The sequence below is a fragment of the Panulirus ornatus genome, chromosome 2, assembly GCF_036320965.1.
Source record: "Panulirus ornatus isolate Po-2019 chromosome 2, ASM3632096v1, whole genome shotgun sequence".
NCBI lineage: Eukaryota > Metazoa > Arthropoda > Malacostraca > Decapoda > Palinuridae > Panulirus > Panulirus ornatus.
In genome coordinates, this window is record NC_092225.1 from 99,072,732 (window position 1) to 99,092,731 (window position 20,000).

The window sequence follows — 20,000 nt, forward strand, 5'->3', positions numbered from 1 at the left end:
GGTATGTACAGGGGGAGAACATGGGTATGTACAGGGGGAGAACATGGGTATGTACAGGGGGAGAACATGGGTATGTACAAGGGAGAACATGGGTATGTACAGGGGTAGAACATGGATATGTACAGGGGAGCACATGGGCATGTACAGGGGGAGAACATGGGTATGTACAGGGGAGAACATGGGTATGTACAGGGGGAGCACATGGGTATGTACAGGGGAGAACATGGGTATGTAGAGGGGGAGAACATGGGTATGTACAGGGGAGAACATGGGTATGTGCAAGGGAGAACATGGGTAGGTACAGGGGGAGCACATGGGTATGTACAGGGGAGAACATGGGTATGTGCAAGGGAGAACATGGGTATGTACAGGGGGAGAACATGGGTATGTACAGGGGAGAACATGGGTAGGTACAGGGGTAGAACATGGGTATGTACAGGGGTAGAACATGGGTATGTACAGGGGGAGAACATGGGTATGTACAGGGGGAGAACATGGGTATGTACAGGGAGAACACGGGTATGTACAAGGGAGCACATGGGTATGTACAGGGGAGAACAGGGGTAGCTTGTACCTTCCTGGTCACCTGCGACGCCCAGGGTAAAAGGGAGGGAGGAAGGGAGGTGGTGGGGTGGGTGCAATCGCCTCCCTTTACATAATCCCCCTGGGTTCTCCACTGAGCACTCCCTCCCTCGCCTAATCCCATCGACTGTTTGTGATGGTCACCTCGTCCTAAAAGAGCTCCCTTGACACCCTCTACCCACCCTTTTTCCATTCCCCCCTCCCTCTCTCGTCTCTCCCTCTCTCTCTTCCTTTCCGTCCACGTCGGATATAACCTCCCTACATAAAAAAAATCTCTCTCTCTCTCTCTCTCTCTCTCTCTCTCTCTCTCTCTCTCTCTCTCTCTCTCTCTCTCTCTCTCGTTGGCTGACTGAGGGACAGGAGGGAGGTGTGACGGAGGGACAGGAGGGAGGTGTGACGGAGGGACAGGAGGGAGGTGTGACGGAGGGACAGGAGGGAGGTGAGAATCAGGGACTCTCCCGCAAGAGCCCTTCCTTTTAACCTCTCCTCTCTCCCTCCCTCAGCCCATTCCATCTCACAGGTAAGTGTAATTAGTGTAGATTACGACCCTTAGCCCCGTGGGACGGGGATGACCCATCTCCAGGGACCTCGTTCGGGGGGGGAGAGGCATGAGTAAGTAAGTGAGGCGGGCGGTCGTCCCGTCCCGTGTGCGTCCTGGTAGGTGACAGGAGCATGGTGGACCCATGTGTCCAATCATTGGACCGGGGTCTTTGGGATATTTCCAGTACAGTAGGATTAAGACACACACACACACACACACATCATCATCATCATAATGATCATTATGATCATTATGATCATCATCATGCTCATATCTACAGAAGAGTAATAAGAGGCAGCTTAAAGGTCTAATGCATCTACAGTGGCCAAGCAAATAAGCTTTGCTAGAGAGAGGAGAGAGGAAGGGAAAGGGGGAGGAGGGAAAGGCTACATTAGAAAGCAAACAGGGAGGGAGGGAGGGAGGGGGAGGGAAGGGAATATGGAGACAATAAGCAAGCGAACTGAGAGAGAGAGAGAGAGAGAGAGAGAGAGAGAGAGAGAGAGAGAGAGAGAGAGAGAGAGAGAGAGAGAGAGAGCAGTAAACTTCGAACGTGTAAAACCAATATATATATATATATATATATATATATATATATATATATATATATATATAGAGAGAGAGAGAGAGAGAGAGAGAGAGAGAGAGAGAGAGAGAGAGAGAGAGAGACTATTTTATTTTAGGGGGGGAAAAAGTTGAGGGGGGAGAAATTTGAGGGGGGGGGGAGAAAGTGGGACTCAAGACAGAGAGTTGTGATAACCCAGATAACATGATGATAACAGAGTCTTATCAGAAGGGGAGGATAAGCAAGTCACGTGGGATACAATTCTGTATTGGTGAGGACAATATGTGGAAGAGGTGGAGGAGGTGGAAGGGGTGGAGCGGGCGGGTGGCTTGGGGGATGCCCAGTTTCATGATGCCACCGTCCACGATGCCATCCACCATTTTTAAAGTAGATAACATCCACTTAAGTAGATGACATCCACTTTTTTATGTAGATGACATCCATCTTTTTAAGTAGATGACATCCATCTTTTTTTAAGTAGATGATATCCACCTTTTTAAAGAAGATGACACCCACCTTTTTAAGTAGATAACATCCACCTTTTTAAAGTAGATAACATCCACTTTTTACGATGACATCCACCTTTTTAAGTAGACGACATCCACCTTTTGAAGAGGCATTACAGAAGGCATCGTCAAATGATGACATCCATCCCCCCTTTTTTTCAAAGTATATAACACCCCACCCCTTTTTTTTTAAGGGGGGGTAGAGAGAAAAAAGGAAGGGGGTGAGCCGCCCCCCTTTATACCATCACCCATGACATCACCCACCACACCCTCCTCCTCCTCCTCCTCCTCCTCCTCCTCTCTCTCTTCCCCTTCCTCCTTCAACCTCAACCTCACACAAGACGCTCCTCTTACAACCCACAAGCCACTCGCCCTACTCCACCACCAACCTCAAAAAAGAAAATAAAAATCCCTCGCCTTCACCACTCACTCTCCTCCTCCATCAACCTCAAAAAAAACCTGCATTTGCCACTCACTCTCCTCCTCCTCCAACCTCAAAAAACCTAAAAAAAACACCTGCCTTTGCCACTCACCCTCCTCCTCCTCCTCCTCCAACCTCAAAAAACCTAAAAAACTCACCCACCTTCACCACTCACCCATCTCCTCTTCCTCCTCCTCCTCCAACCTCAAAAAACCTAAAAAAAAAAACTCACCCACCTTCACCACTCACCCACCACCTCCTCCTCCTCCTCCAACCTCAAAAAACCCCCAAAAAACCCCCCCACGAACAGAAGAAGAAACCTCAGGTGTCAACTTACGCCACTCACCGTAGTCGCTGTAGTCCCCGTTGGGCATGTAGCCGTTGGTCATGTTGTACATATCCCTCATATCCCGAGTGACCTGCTGGACCGGGGGCCGCGTCGGGTCCGTCGGCAAGAGGCCCGAGGCCAGCGGGTACTTATCCTTCTTCATGAGAGTCTTGGTCTTCCGCCGTGGTCTGCACAGAGGGTGAGGGGGCAAAAGAGAGAGAGAAAGGAGGAGGGTGGGTGATGGTGGTAGGTGGTGGTCCGTGGTGGTTGGTTGAGGGCAGAAGAGAGTGAGAGTGGATGGGTGGTGGTGGTAGGTGGTGGTCGGTGGTGGTTGGTTGAGGGCAGAAGAGAGTGAGAGTGGGTGTGGTGGAGGGTGAGAGGTGTGGACGAGGAGGTGGAGGAAGAGGAGGAGAGGTGAGGAGGGAGAGAGGGGAAAAAAAAAAAGAAAATAAGGGTTAGTTGGGCGAGTTCCGTGACTATATGAGGGTATATATCTTAAAAAATAGTGGCTCAATGAAGGTACCAGAGACAAGGAGGGGGGTGTTGATGGGGTCAAACCCGCCTTGTCTGAGGTACCACAGGTTCTAAATCTAAATATAAAAAAAAGAGATGGGGGGGCAACAATGAGGATTGGGGATATCTCTATCTATCTATATATAAAAGAGTACATAAGGATCTATATATCTAAATGGAAGAACCAAAAAAAATGGAAAAAAAAAGTGTGTGTGTACCAGAGGATCGGTGTCCTCATATCAAAATTGGTACTGTATAGATTCTATGTCTAAATCAAAGGGTGACAGAGAATCTAAGTCTTCAATCTTAAAAGAGGTACCAATGTGTCTATGTCCAAATTCAAAAAGGGGGACATGGCACGAGGGACCAAAAGGATCTAATTCTAAATCCAAAGGTAAAACAGATATAGAAAGATCTATATCTATATGAAATTTAGACAAGGGGAGGGAGGGGAGGGGGGGTGATGTCAACTTATATAACTACGTAATTATAGATTATATTTCTCATATTGTTAAACGTCTTTAGCGATGGGGGCAAGTTAATTAAGGAGTATAATTACTATACTCATTACGTGTATTTACTTGATGGACGAGAGAGAGAGAGAGAGAGAGAGAGAGAGAGAGAGAGAGAGAGAGAGAGAGAGAGAGAGAGAGAGAGAGAGAGTTGCGATCAGATAGATGGATAGATAGACAGATAGACAAATTGAGGGAAATGAGAGAGAGAGAGAGAGAGAGAGAGAGAGAGAGAGAGAGAGAGAGAGAGAGAGAGAGAGAGAGAGAAGATATCTACAGATGAGAAATATAGGGAAAATAACTACAGATGAGAAATATGAGACTATTAAAGACGATATGATTAAGAAAAAAGAAAAACGATCAGATGGATACAGCGATACAGGCATGAAGAGACATGACGAGATACAGAACTGGAGATGAGAGATGGAGAGGACTATAAGGGAGGAAGAAGGAGTAGTTGAAGTGAGAAAGAATGAAGAGAAATTAAGTGTGGGATGGAGAAAGATGGGGATAAGAGGGAAATTAAGAAGAGAGAGAGAGAGAGAGAGAGAGAGAGAGAGAGAGAGAGAGAGAGAGAGAGAGAGAGAGAGAGAGAGAGAATGATTAAGAGATAGACAATCTTAGAGACGAATAGACATGCAAAGATATGGATGGCCGGAGAGATAAGAGAGATCAAGAGATAGAACCAGAGAGAGAGAGAGAGAGAGAGAGAGAGATGGGAGATGGATCAAAGGATGTGGTGGAGAGGAATGGGGTTAGGATAAGGATGGGATGGGAGAGATGGAACAGGAGTGGGGTGGGGGAGGGAGGGGGGAGGTGAGGCAGAATTTGATGTGTGTGTGTGTGTGTGTGTGTGTGTGTGTGTGTGTGTGTGTGTGTGTGTGTGTGTTTACAGCTGCTACGGAGCGGGTGGGTAATGTCTGTACATTCCCTTCCTCTCCCACAACCCACAACACCCCTGACTACTTCTATTTAATTCCTCCTTTCGTAAGACCTTCCTGTTTTGTTATATTGTCTCCATCTATAGCAGATAACCTGGTCATGGACCATCAGGACTTGTGTTATCTGTCCTTCCCATGTACTGTCCTCCAGCAGATAACCTGGTCATGGACCATCAGGACTTGTGTTATCTGTCCTTCCCATGTACTGTCCTCCTCCAGCAGATAACCTCGTCATGGACCATCAGGTCTTGTGTTATCTGTCCTTCCCATGTACTGTCCTCCAGCAGATAACCTGGTCATGGACCATCAGGACTTGTGTTATCTGTCCTTCCCATGTACTGTCCTCCAGCAGATAACCTCGTCATAGACCATCAGGTCTTGTGTTATCTGTCCTTCCCATGTACTGTCCTCCAGCAGATAACCTCGTCATAGACCATCAGGTCTTGTGTTATCTGTCCTTCCCATGTACTGTCCTCCAGCAGATAACCTCGTCATGGACCATCAGGTCTTGTGTTATCTGCCCTTCCCATGTACTGTCCTCCAGCAGATAACCTCGTCATAGACCATCAGGTCTTGTACTATCTCTCCTTCCCATGTACTGTCCTCCAGCAGATAACCTGGTCATAGACCATCAGGTCTTGTGTTATCTGTCCTTCCCATGTACTGTCCTCCAGCAGATAACCTCGTCATAGACCATCAGGTCTTGTACTATCTCTCCTTCCCATGTACTGTCCTCCAGCAGATAACCTGGTCATGGACCATCAGGTCTTGTACTATCTCTCCTTCCCATGTACTGTCCTCCAGCAGATAACCTGGTCATAGACCATCAGGTCTTGTGTTATCTGTCCTTCCCATGTACTGTCCTCCAGCAGATAACCTCGTCATAGACCATCAGGTCTTGTGTTATCTGTCCTTCCCATGTACTGTCCTCCAGCAGATAACCTGGTCATAGACCATCAGGTCTTGTGTTATCTGTCCTTCCCATGTACTGTCCTCCAGCAGATAACCTGGTCATAGACCATCAGGTCTTGTATTATCTGTCCTTCCCATGTACTGTCCTCCAGCAGATAACCTGGTCATAGACCATCAGGTCTTGTGTTATCTGTCCTTCCCATGTACTGTCCTCCTCCAGCAGATAACCTGGTCATGGACCATCAGGTCTTGTGTTATCTGTCCTTCCCATGTACTGTCCTCCAGCAGATAACCTGGTCATAGACCATCAGGTCTTGTGTTATCTGTCCTTCCCATGTACTGTCCTCCAGCAGATAACCTGGTCATAGACCATCAGGTCTTGTGTTATCTGTCCTTCCCATGTACTGTCCTCCAGCAGATAACCTGGTCATAGACCATCAGGTCTTGTGTTATCTGTCCTTCCCATGTACTGTCCTCCTCCAGCAGATAACCTGGTCATGGACCATCAGGTCTTGTGTTATCTGTCCTTCCCATGTACTGTCCTCCAGCAGATAACCTGGTCATAGACCATCAGGTCTTGTGTTATCTGTCCTTCCCATGTACTGTCCTCCAGCAGATAACCTGGTCATGGACCATCAGGTCTTGTGTTATCTGTCCTTCCCATGTACTGTCCTCCAGCAGATAACCTGGTCATAGACCATCAGGTCTTGTGTTATCTGTCCTTCCCATGCACTGTCCCCCAGCAGATAACCTCGTCATGGACCATCAGGTCTTGTGTTATCTGTTCTTCCCCATGTACTGTCCTCCAGCAGGTAACCTCGTCATAGACCATCAGGTCTTGTGTTATCTGTCCTTCCCATGTACTGTCCTCCAGCAGATAACCTCGTCATAGACCATCAGGTCTTGTGTTATCTGTCCTTCCATGTACTGTCCTCCAGCAGATAACCTGGTCATGGACCATCAGGTCTTGTGTTATCTGTCCCTTCCATGTACTGTCCTCCAGCAGATAACCTCGTCATAGACCATCAGGTCTTGTGTTATCTGTCCTTCCCATGTACTGTCCTCCAGCAGACAACCTGGTCATGGACCATCAGGTCTTGTGTTATCTGTCCCTCCCATGCACTGTCCTCCAGCAGATAACCTGGTCATAGACCATCAGGTCTTGTGTTATCTGTCCTTCCCATGTACTGTCCTCCAACAGATAACCTCGTCATGGACCATCAGGTCTTGTGTTATCTGCCCTTCCCAAGTACTGTCCTCCAACAGATAACCTCGTCATAGACCATCAGGTCTTGTGTTATCTGTCCTTCCCATGTACTGTCCTCCAGCAGATAACCTGGTCATAGACCATCAGGTCTTGTGTTATCTGCCCTTCCCATGTAGTGTCCTCCAGCAGATAACCTCGTCATAGACCATCAGGTCTTGTGTTATCTGTCCTTCCCATGTACTGTCCTCCAGCAGATAACCTCGTCATGGACCATCAGGTCTTGTGTTATCTGCCCTTCCCATGTTACTCCCATGGTTATATCTTTCTCTGAATCTCTTTCTTCGTCTTCGCCAAAGAATAAGAAGTAAACAAAGAAAGGCAATGGCGGACTTTTCTATTTTTTTTCTCCTGTAATTCAGCTGATAAAGATGGTTTGGTTGGCGTTGTTTTTGCTAGTTTAATTACGCTTTGATCAAACCTTGGCGATGGGCGTGCTAAGGTTTCTCATTACAATGACCATGATAAATGAGATTTGATTTTTTTTTTGGTACGTTTGTGTGTGTGTGTGTGTGTGTGTGTGGGTGTGTGTGTGTGTGGATGGTTAGGTCTTACGCGCGACACCAGCTGCTGTGGGTTATCAAAGCCATTAACCAGACTATCACTAACACCTTCTCCAGGTGTTGAGGGTAATTCTACGAACACCCTGGCCTCGCACTAGCTACGAGGCCAGCCAGTGTGGTATATACGCTAAATATTAATTGATTAGTTCGTGTTGGAAGATGTAAGATTTTGGTTATCATAATTGATGAAATAAATGCATTTATTAACAAGAAATGATCATTTATTCACTTCAGTTATGAAAGTCTATATATATATATATATATATATATATATATATATATATATATATATATATATATATATATATATATGATCACACTTGTCAATGGTGATAGTGTGAAGGTTAAATCGCACTTCAGTATGAGTTCATGAAATTCTATTTAACATGTAATTTTTCTATCCATGTGGCACGACATGTTTGGTGGAGACAATCCACCTCATCATCAGGGACTGCCAGTACTTAACAAAGTTATCTTAAATCCCAACATCACACTTGATTCCCGCCGTCCAACACCAATCTTTATAGACCAAGCACTGTCTGCTTTGTCTGGTCGTAACCATTGGAAGGGAGAGTGGTTAAGGCGGGGTCACGTGGCGAGGGTTGACCTGGGTAGCTGGATGTGTCTTGAACAACTTCTTTTCTTTTAATGTTTTCATGTTTTGTCAATTCTCTCGTAATGATTTGGTTAATGCTAGGATGGGCCTTAAGATTGCTTGGGGTCAAATTAAAGTTCTTAGTATCAATTTGTAGTTAAGACATTCAATGACATTGCGTGTGGCATAATCAGCAGAGGGGTATAAAATAACGGAATTTTCATGTTCTTTGGATTCATTTTATGCTTCTTGTGACCAAAATGTGACAAAATAAGGATATAAGAATATCTAGTGTTGCCCTAATCTAAGCCATGATCTAAAAGACAGTGCTTGTAATGTTGCTTTCCAGTACAATAACACCATCAGTAAGACCTTATTAAATAATAGGCCAAATCATGCAACAATTGGGAGTGTTTACGCCGTCAAATGCAAGGCATGGAAATATACTCATGTAGGCCAGACTGGTAAGAGTGTAACGGAGAGGTGTTATTGGCACCGTCATGCAGTACGCAGGGATGACCACAAAAATGCGATCGCTAAACACTGTCATGAAAATGATCACCCTGGCCATAGATCATGAAAATCCCGTTATCTTATACCCCTCTGCTAACTATGCCATGTGCAACGTCATTAAATCTGTCTTAATTGCTAATACTAAGAACTTTCATTTGACGCCAGGCAATGCTAAAGCCCACCTTAGCATTAACCAAATCATTATGAGAGAATCGACAAAACACCAAAACATAAAAATAAGTTGTTCATGACACACCCAGCCACCCAGGTCAACCCCCGTCACGTGACCCCCCCTTAATCACTCTCCCTTACAACAGTTATGGCCAGACAAAGCAGACAGTGCTTGGCCTATAGAGATTGGTGTTGGACGGTGGGGACCAAGTGTGATGTTGGGATTTAAATAACTTTGTAAAGTACTGGCAGTCCCTGATGAGGTGGATTGTCTCCATGAAACGTGTCGTGGAACATGTATAGAAAAGTTACCTGTTAAATAAAATTGTATGAACTCATACAGAAGTGCGATTTCACCTTCATATATATATATATATATATATATATATATATATATATATATATATATATATATATATATATATATATATGGCTCTAGGAAGGATAGAGAAAAGAAGGGAAAATGATTTTCAACTGTCTTGCTGTGTGAATAAAGGAAGTGACAACACAAATAGTTGCCTGGAGAGAAATGGACAGAAGAGAAACAGATGGTACTCAGCTCCACCTGAATCATCCCGTGTAGACCCTATGAGCTAAGGAGCGGGCTTAACCGTGGAATTCCGTGCAAAGTGGACTTCCACTGGTGGATAGGAAGAGACCAATGTATCTCATGGAAGACAAGGAGTTTGAAGAGGAATACAAAAACTTGGAGTAAGAGAGAGAGAGGAACGTGTAAGAAACACTTAAAGAGTTGTGTATGGTTAAGAAATGTTGAGCCAGAGGGCACTACGGGTGGATGACTTGTGGTCCATAAGACGTAAAGGTGTTCTTACACTGATCTAAGGTGAAAGATTAGCCTTAGACTGTAGATTTTGACTGTGTGTGTGTGTGTGTGTGTGTGTGTGTGTGTGTGTGTGTGTGTGTGTGTGTGTGTGTGCTACCGGACTCCGGCTGCATGAGGTTATATTGGAAAGGGGAGGGTCACGTTTGGCGAGGCTGTACCAAAGGGAGGACAGTCTCCTCAAAGAACTTCCCCACACCAAAGGAATCTACCCTTTCCCTGCAACTGGAGGGAGCGCTGGTTCAGAGCGGCAGGAGCTTCTGGAACAGAGGCCCTGGGGTATATTACATTATATATATACATATATATATATACATATATATATATATATATATATATATATATATATATATATATATATATATATATATATATATATATATATTCCTGGGGATAGGGGAGAAAGAATACTTCCCACGTATTCCCTGCGTGTCGTAGAAGACGACTAAAAGGGGAGGGAACGGGGGGGCTGGAAATCCTCCCCTCTCGTTTTTAATTTTCCAAAAGAAGGAACAGAGAAGGGGGCCAAGTGAGGATATTCCCTCAAAGGCTCAGTCCTCTGTTCTTAACGCTACCTCGTTAACGCGGTAAATGGCGAATAGTATGAAATATATATATATATATATATATATATATATATATATATATATATATATATATATATATATATATATATATATTTTTTTTTTTTTTTCCATAGTATTCGCCATTGGACGCAAGGCCTTGCTGGATATGTTATAGCAGGTTAGGATAGACATCCTTTTAGTCCATAGTTATGATCCAGGGAGGAGAGGAGAGAGGTGGTAAACTGTCCGCCCACCATTCACGAGAGCGCTAACTCGGATCCCCAGGAATGGACGTGTTACACTTTCGCGTCCTGCACCACCATCACTCATGTCCAACCTCTTTGTCCTGAGCTCGCCTCACATACACACCACATCATCCCATTTCCCTGACGTATGCTGTGGTTCCTCTCTCCCTCTCCCTCTCTCGCCCGGTGGACGTGGCTAGCTTCCCGGGCGTCGACGGAGCGCCCCCATTCAAAACAAATGCTCTCGATTCAGTTCCGGGGGGCGTTATGCTCCGGTCGTAAACAATAGCACTATCTGGGCCGGCCACAGTCCCCTCCTCCTCCTCCCGGTGATAAAGGTGACATTCTTATTAATTCTCTTCCTTAAGTAGCCCCGCGCCCATGGCATAACAGGAGGTAATGGGGGAGTCGGGCCGGACGTGTGGGGAGTGGCCCCTTATGGGGTGAGAGGGAGAGAGAGAGTGTGTGGGTGGAGGAGGAGAGAGAGAGAATGGTGTTACCCATTTGTTGTTATCTTTCTCTCTTTCTCATTGTGTTTGCTTAACATTTCTTGTTTCCCCTATTTTCTTTTTTCTACTTATTATCCCTTATTTATCTGTTCATCTTCAGGAGGACTTATAAGTCTTCTGTTCTCTAAATATAAGCCTCTATCCTCACTTTATATATATATATAATTTTTTTCATTATACTTTGTCGCTGTCTCCTGCGTTAGCAAGGTAGCGCAAGGAAACAAACGAAAGAATGGCCCAACCCACCCACATACACATGTATATACATACACGTCCACACACGCATATATACATACCTATACATTTCAACGTATACGTATATACATGCATAGACATATACATATATACACATGTACATAATTCATACTTGCTGCCTTTATTCATTCTCGTCGCCACCCCGCCACACATGAAATGACATCCCCTTCCCGCGCACGAGTTAGTGCTAGGAAAAGACAAGAAAGGCCAAATTCGTTCACACTCAGTCTCTAGCTGTCATGTATAATGCACCGATACCACAGCTCCCTTTCCACATCCAGGCCCCACAAGACATTCCATGGTTTACCCCAGACGCTTCACATGCCCTGGTTCAATCCAGTGACAGCACATCGACCCCGGTATACCACATTGTTCCAATTGACTCTATTCTTTGCACGCCTTTCACCCTCCTGCATGTTCAGGCTCCGATTGCTCAAAATCTTTTTCACTCCATCCTTCCACCTCCAATTTGGTCTCCCACTTCTCCTCGTTCCCTCCACCTCTGACACATATATCCTCTTTGTCAGTCTTTCCTCACTCATTCTCTCCATGTGACCAAATCATTTTAATACACCCTCTTCTGCTCTCTCAACCACACTCTTTTTATTACCACACATCTCTCTTACCCTTTCATTACTTGATCAAACCACCTCACACCACATATTGTCCTCAAACGTTTATCTCATTTCCAACACATCCACCCTCTTCTGAACAACCCTATCTATAGCCCACGCCTCGCAACTATAAAATATTGTTGAAGCCACTATTCCTTTAAACATACCCATTTTTGCTTTCCGAGAGAATGTTGTCGCCTTCCACACATTTTCTAATGCTCCCAGCACTTTCGTCCCCTCCCCCACCCTGTGATTCACTTCCGCTTCTATAGTTCCATCCGCTGCCAAACTCACTCCAAGATATCTAAAGCACTTCACTTCCTCCTGTTTTTCTCCATTCAAACTTACCTTCCAATTGACTTGTCCCTCAACCCTACTGTACTTAATAACCTTTCTCTTATTCGCATTTACTCTCAGCTTTCTTCTTTCACACACTTTACCAAACTCGGTCACCAGCTTCTGCAGTTTCTCACCCGAATCAGCCACCAGCGCTGTATCATCAGCGAACAACAACTGACTCACTTCCCAAGCTCTCTCATCCCCAACAGACTTCATACTTGCCCCTCTTTCCAAAACTCTTGCATTCACCTCCCTAACAACTCCATCAATAAACAAATTAAACAACCATGGAGACATCACACACCCCTGCCGCAAACCAACATTCACTGAGAACCAATCACTTTCCTCTCTTCCTACACGTACACATGCCTTACATCCTCGATAAATCTTTTCACTACTTCTAGCAACTTGCCTCCCACACCACATACTCTTAATACCTTCCACAGAGCATCTCTATCAACTCTATCATATGCCTTCTCCAGATCCATAAATGCTACATACAAATCCATTTGTTTTTCTAAGTATTTCTCACATACATTCTTCAAAGCAAACACCTGATCCACACATCCTCTACCACTTCTGAAACCACACTGCTCTTCCCAGAACTAATGATCTGTGTATGCCTTCACCCTCTGTATATATAAGTATCAAATCCCATTTTTGCACGCCGTGTATAAGCAAGAAATTCTCATTCAACATATGTTGATCATTTAACATCTTTGTCTGTTAAATTCAATCATGTTATTCCGTTAGGTCCCTAATTCTATTGCTGTTCGTTTGTCTGTTAAAAAAAAAAGAAGTAAAGACTTTATATTTTTTTCGTTTTGTGTAAATTATTGTAAAATATAAATATATACATACGTAATCTCATTGCTCGTTCTTTATTTACATTTACAAATGTCCTCCATTACGCAATGTCCTTTGTAAACTATGTGCGATTCCCGGAGGCGAGATTTACATTGTGAATATTTACACTGTGAATATTTACAAATGTTTAGAAGAATGATTTACCACATCATGAGATCAGGGTAGTGTGTGTGTGTGTGTGTGTGTGTGTGTGTGTGTGTGTTTCCAATATGGTGTTTACCTATGCATGAAGAATTCGTACCATGCATAATATGTAGGTCAATACACCTTAATATATAGGTTAATATACCCCGATATACAGGTCAATACACCTTGATATATATATATATATATATATATATATATATATATATATATATATATATATATATATATATATATATATATATATATAGGTCAATATACCGCGATATATAGGTCAATACACCCCGATATATAGGTCAATATACCTTGATATATATATATAGGCCAATAAACCCCGATATATAGGCCAATATACCATGATATATTGGTCAATACACCTTGATATATATATATAGGTCAATACGCCTTGATATATATATATAGGTCAATATACCCCGCTCTATAGGTCATTATACCTTACATTTTCCTATACCGAATGATTCATCCGTGCGATGAATAAATCATGCGACACATTCACGCTGTATAACTGTAGATAATGACAAAAAAAATATACATCTGCCTGCTGATCTTATGCATTGAAGATGTTGCTCAGATGGAAATCAACACACGGAACACTCCGGCTTTGAGTTGCATCCCCCAGCAACACTTGCTTTCGCCAACACAAAGACAATTTGGCGATGACGGAGCTCAAATACGCTTCCTCTCCCTCACACACACACTCTCTCTCTCTCCTTCCCGTGGTCATGGAAGGGCGTATGGGCGTGGTAGAGGAAAAGGGCGTGGGAGGAAGGGAGGGAGAGAGTGGTGGTGGGCGGGAGGGGGAGGGGTTGGATGGAGGTAGTAATGCAAACTAATTCCCACATCACTTCTTCCTCTCTCTCTCTCTCTCTCTCTCTCTCTCTCTCTCTCTCTCTCTCTCTCTCTCTCTCTCTCTCTCTCATCATCGTCCACTTCCGTTCTTCCCCATTCGCATTTCGGACTATCTCGCCCCTGCATGAGGTCACACAGCGACTGGAGAGAGTCCTCATTTCCCCTGCTACTGGAAGCAGCGCAGCCACGGGCTGAAGGAACCTTCAGAAAGGTCCTGGGGTAATATATATATATAAATATATATATATATATATATATATATATATATATATATATATATATATATATATATATATATATGGTCTGGTATCTTATTTGTGTCTTGCGCACGACCATAGTACCATAGTGTGTGTGTGTGTGTGTGTGTGTGTGTGTGTGTGTGTGTGTGTGTGTGTGTGTGTGTGTGTGTGTGTGGAAGTCGAGAACATTATCTCGGAAAGCAAAAATGGGTATGTTTGAAGGAATAGTGGTTCCAACAATGTTATATGGTTGCGAGGCGTGGGCTATGGATAGAGTTGTGCGCAGGAGGATGGATGTGCTGGAAATGAGATGTTTGAGGACAATATGTGGTGTGAGGTGGTTTGATCGAGTAAGTAATGAAAGGGTAAGAGAAATGTGTGGTAATAAAAAGAGTGTGGTTGAGAGAGCAGAAGGTGTTTTGAAATGGTTTCGGCACATGGAAAGAATGAGTGAGGAAAGATTGACCAAGAGGATATATGTGTCGGAGGTGAAGGGAACGAGGAGAAGTGGGGAACCAAATTGGAGGTGGAGGGATGGAGTGAAAAAGATTTTGAGCGATCGGGGCCTGAACATGCAGGAGGGTGAAAGGCGTACATGGGCTAGAGTAAATTGGAAGGATGTGGTATACAAGGGTCGACGTGCCGTCAGTGGACTAAACTAGGGCATGTGAAGCGTCTGGGGTAAACCATGGGAAGGTCTGCGGGGACTGAATGTGGATAGGGAGATGTGGGGTCGGTGCATTACACAAGAAAACTAGGGAATGGATGTGAGCGGATGCAGCCTCTCTTCGTCTGTTCCTGCCGCTACCTCGCAAACGTGGAAAACGGCGGTATATATATATATATATGTGTGTGTGTGTGTGTGTGTGTGTATATGCCACTTCCTAAATTCCTCTCATGACACGATAATAATTATTTGTGTTTATCCTGCCACCCCCAGGGCCTCCCCCTTCCACCCAGCTCCACTCACCAACACTTCTCTCCATTGTTCGCGCCGCTTCGTCCTTCCGCCCGCTTCACGCTTCGCTGCTCACACAGACCTACATAGACATACACATGCACAAACGCTGATACATACACATATGCATAGACATGCTCCACATTCACACACATATATAAGATATATATATATATATATATATATATATATATATATACGAACAAAGTGCATATGAACGCGCACCTTCATAGAACATACAAACCACCAACAGCCAGAATCGAACCCGGGACCCCTGTGCAACAAGCGGGAGCGCTACCGCTAGGCAATGATCGCCTGTTGCACTGGGGTCCCGGGTTCGATCCTGGCTGTTGGAGGTTTGTATGTGATTATATATATATATATATATATATATATATATATATATACATATATATATATATATATATATATATATATAAGTACAAACAGTGCGTATACACTTATCAGTAGACACACACACACACACACACACTATGGTCGTGCGCAAGATACATATATAAGATACAAGACCATTTTCTTCCTAAAAGCTTTTTATTTTTTTATCTTTTTCACACTGAATCTGGCCCTCCTAAAAACGCTCTTCATTTATGCATGGCCTTCCCTTATGGTCCACAAGAATCTTCACAGACTTATAACACACTCTCACACGCGCACTCACCCCACACACCTCGCCTCCTCCCCCACCTCCTCCTCCTCACACTCACAAACCACTTAGCAAAGTATGAACGCCTCTTTAAACGCACTTTCTTATGCACTCCAAGTGTCACTTTGCACTCACACACTCTACGCACACACACACACACACACACACACACACACATAAACACACACAGACAAACACTCACACGGACCCAGCGCCGACCCAAAACACCCGGTGAATTATTCACACGGACCCGACTCCCTCTTAATAATAGTATCCCACATTTGGCTTTGGAACCAAATACTTGGCTAACCTCTCACTTAAAAAGCTTTATGTTCGCGCTTAAGTGATCAAGTATCACTTGAGCGGGAAGACAAGATATATAGAAGAGAAAAGAAAAAAAAAAGTTAAGCGCTGAAGTATATATATATATATATATATATATATATATATATATATATATATATATATATATATATATATATAAATGAACTGTATATCGCACAGTTTAAAAGTTAGAGATAGTGTTAGTGTTAACATTCTAAGGGATGTCAAGTAAAGGTAGTGTTCATGTTAACATTTTAAGGGGTTTACCGTATAGATAGTGTTAATGCTAACGTTTTAAGGGATTTAAAGACAGTGTTGTTAACATTTCAAGGAGTTTAAAGTAGTATTCGTGTAAACATTTTAAGGGGTTTAAAGACAAAGTTAATATTAACATTTTAAGGGGTTTAAAGAAAAGAGTGTTCATGTTAACATTTTAAGGGGTTTAAAGTAGTGTTCATGTTAACATTTTAAGGGTTTCAAAGACAATGTTGATGTTAACATTTTAAGAGATTTAAAGATAGTGTTCATATTAACATTTTAAGGGTTTCAAAGACAATGATAACGTTAACATTTTAAGGGGTTTAAAGTATTAATACTAACTGATGTTCAATGGCAACTTCGACTGTAAATTGATGATAAATTATACGGTGTGTCGTCCACAGGGACAGGTTATCAGCCAATGGAAGAGCCCTGTGTGGTGTTATGTGTATGTAATCACATACATTTACTCTCGGTGGAGTTTACAGTCTGCTGTCATGTTACGAACAGAACTGTAAATGGGACTGACTGTCATTATTGTAATTCTACGAAAGAAAGATAAATAGATAAATCCCCGGAATTGAAATATAAATGACGAGTAACTGTTGTAGATATACGATAACACTTAAATGTTACTTATATGTTACTTATATGTTACTTATATTCGCAATTCATGTTAACATTTGTAAATGATTCAGATTATATATATATATATATATCCTAATGAAGGAACAGAGGAGGTGGCCAAGTGAGGATATTCCCTCAAGGGCTCAGTCCTCTGTTCTTAACGCTACCTTGCTGACACGGGAAATGGCGAACAGTATAAATTATATATATATATATATATATATATATATATATATATATATATATATATATATATATATATATATATATATATAATGGTTGTAAATGGTTCGGTACAGCAATATAAGAAAATGCTTGTAAATGACTCAGAACTGTAATATAAGACTGTACTTGTAAATGATTTACAACTGTAATTTACGAGAGCATTTGTAAATGATTCAGACGTGTAATATGTGATACTACTTATGGCTGTGATGCACAGCTTGAGCTTTCCGTACAGCTTAATCTGATGTACAACTTGATCACTCTGTTCAGCTTAATTTAGGTTGATCACTCACTACAGACAGCTTAATGTGACGTAAGACTCAATAATTCCCATCAGCTTAATGCACGATCTGCAGCTTAATGCATGATGTACAGCTTAATGCATGATGTACAGCTTAATGGATGATGTACAGCTTAATGGATGATGTACAGCTTAATGGATGATGTACAGCTTAATGCATGATGTACAGCTTAATGCATGATGTACAGCTTAATGCATGATGTACAGCTTAATGCATGATGTACAGCTTAATGGATGATGTACAGCTTAATGCATGATGTACAGCTTAATGGATGATGTACAGCTGACAGAGACAACACACACACACACACACACACACACATACATACACACACACACGAACAGTTATCTGTAACAAACACACAAACACACACACACATCCGATAACCTACATTAATTACTAGTAAACTAATATGAGCTAATTATTCCCCAATTAGTGTTTCCGGTGGGAGAGCTATTTTGTGCGTGGGGGGGGAGGGGGGGTCAGAGGTCATTAGCCTATGAATATGCTGCATCATTAAGGAGATAAGGGGGGGGGGGGTTGTATATATGTGTGTGTATGTAATGTATGTATTATTGTATATATCACTGCATGAACATGAGCTTTGTAAACATATTTAGAAAATAATGATAAAATGGTAACCTAAATAGCGAATGTATCACGTGAGGGAGAGATGGGGGGGGGGGTGTTTATATATATATATATATATATATATATATATATATATATATATATATATATATATATATATATATATATAAATGGGTTCTGTCGAAATAATCTAAGGGAGTAATAGGGAAATAGGCATTTATATATATATATATATATATATATATATATATATATATATATATATATATATATATATATATATCCCTGGGGATAGGGGAGAAAGAACGCTTCCCACGTATTCCCTGCGTGTCGTAGAAGGCGACTAAAAGGTGAGGGAGCGGAGGGGGGCTGGAAATCCTCCGCTCTTGTTTTGAATTTTCCAAGAGAAGGAACAGAGAAGGGGGCCAAGTGAGGATATTTCCCCTAAGGCTCAGTCCTCTCAGTCCTGGATGTGGAAAGGGAGCTGTGGTTTCGGTGCATTACACATGACAGGTAGTGACTGAGTGTAAACGAATGTGGCCTTCTTTTCTGTCTGATTTCCTGGCGCTACCTCGCTGAAGTAGGGGGTAGCGATGCTGTTTCCTGTGGGGCGAGGTGGCGCCGAGAATGGACGAAGGCAAGGAAGTATGAATATGTACATGTGTATAAAGCATATGACTGTGTACGTGTATGTATGTATATGTACATGTTGATATGTAAATATATATATATATATGTACGTGTATGAGCATGTATGTATATATGCATATGTATGAGCGGATGGGTTAATCTTCGTCTGTTTCCTGGCGCTATCTCGCTGACGCGGGAAACGCAAGCGATCAAGTACAATAAAAAATATGAATTTAAAGATGCCAAGTTACGAAATATTTGAATTCTACTCCCAGGTTTTCGTGTGTGCTTAGGCATCTCGCTCAGCTATTCGTAATCAAAGCTGTTCTTTCGATCGCTGGCGTTCAAACGGACGCGAGACGCTTCGCGGCGTTCGAACGCAGCAGAAACCGTTTCGCGAGTTCTATTCATCACCCGCTTCCTATGAAGGTGGGTGTGGGGTGGGATTTAGGCCTCTTTTTCTATTGAGAATGTTGAAGATTTTGGCCCTTACGGCGCGCTAGGTGTTGGCTGTAATTACTCATTTTGTACTATACTGGGAAGGGGGAAGGGGAAAGGGGGGGAAGGGGGAAAAGGGGGGAGGGTTAACACAGAGGGAAGGGGAAGAGGAGTGGAGGGGAAGGGGGGTTTAACACTAGTCGAGGCCCTCCCATCCCCTCGTGTTTGTGTGTGTGTGTGTGTGTGTGTGTGTGTGTGTGTGTTGTTAACTACACCATTACCTGATTGGTTATCGAATCTTTGCGCGAATTAAGAGAAAAACACAAAGGAAAATTCAACGTCTCTTCTTACACTAGGTGGGAAGTGATGTCAATATGAGGGAAGGTAATGTTGTGAGGGCGAGCGTCGTCGACATGGTCTGTCCAGTAGATGAAGCTCTGCTTCGCTTGCCTTCCCTTCCAAAACTTACCCCATCACCTTTCCCCAGTGTCTTTCCCTCTGTGTTGTTCTCCTTTTCCACACCTTTCCCCAGTGTCTTTCCCTCTGTGTTGTTCTCCTTTTCCATCACCT

The 20,000-nt window shown here is 43.0% G+C and overlaps 1 protein-coding gene across 4 annotated transcripts in view; it reads right to left on the reverse strand.

Annotated features, from left to right (window-relative positions):
* LOC139758820 (transcription factor Sox-3-like) overlaps nt 1–20,000 on the reverse strand; it is a 96,056-nt gene that overhangs the window by 24,553 nt on the left and 51,503 nt on the right. For 3 of the 4 annotated variants that reach the window (XM_071680675.1, XM_071680658.1, XM_071680649.1), the window contains exon 2: nt 2,950–3,128. In XM_071680675.1, coding sequence (XP_071536776.1) covers nt 2,950–3,128 — 179 coding nt within the window. The remainder of the gene's footprint in view (nt 1–2,949; nt 3,129–20,000) is intronic. The other variant, XM_071680665.1, reaches the window with a different exon arrangement.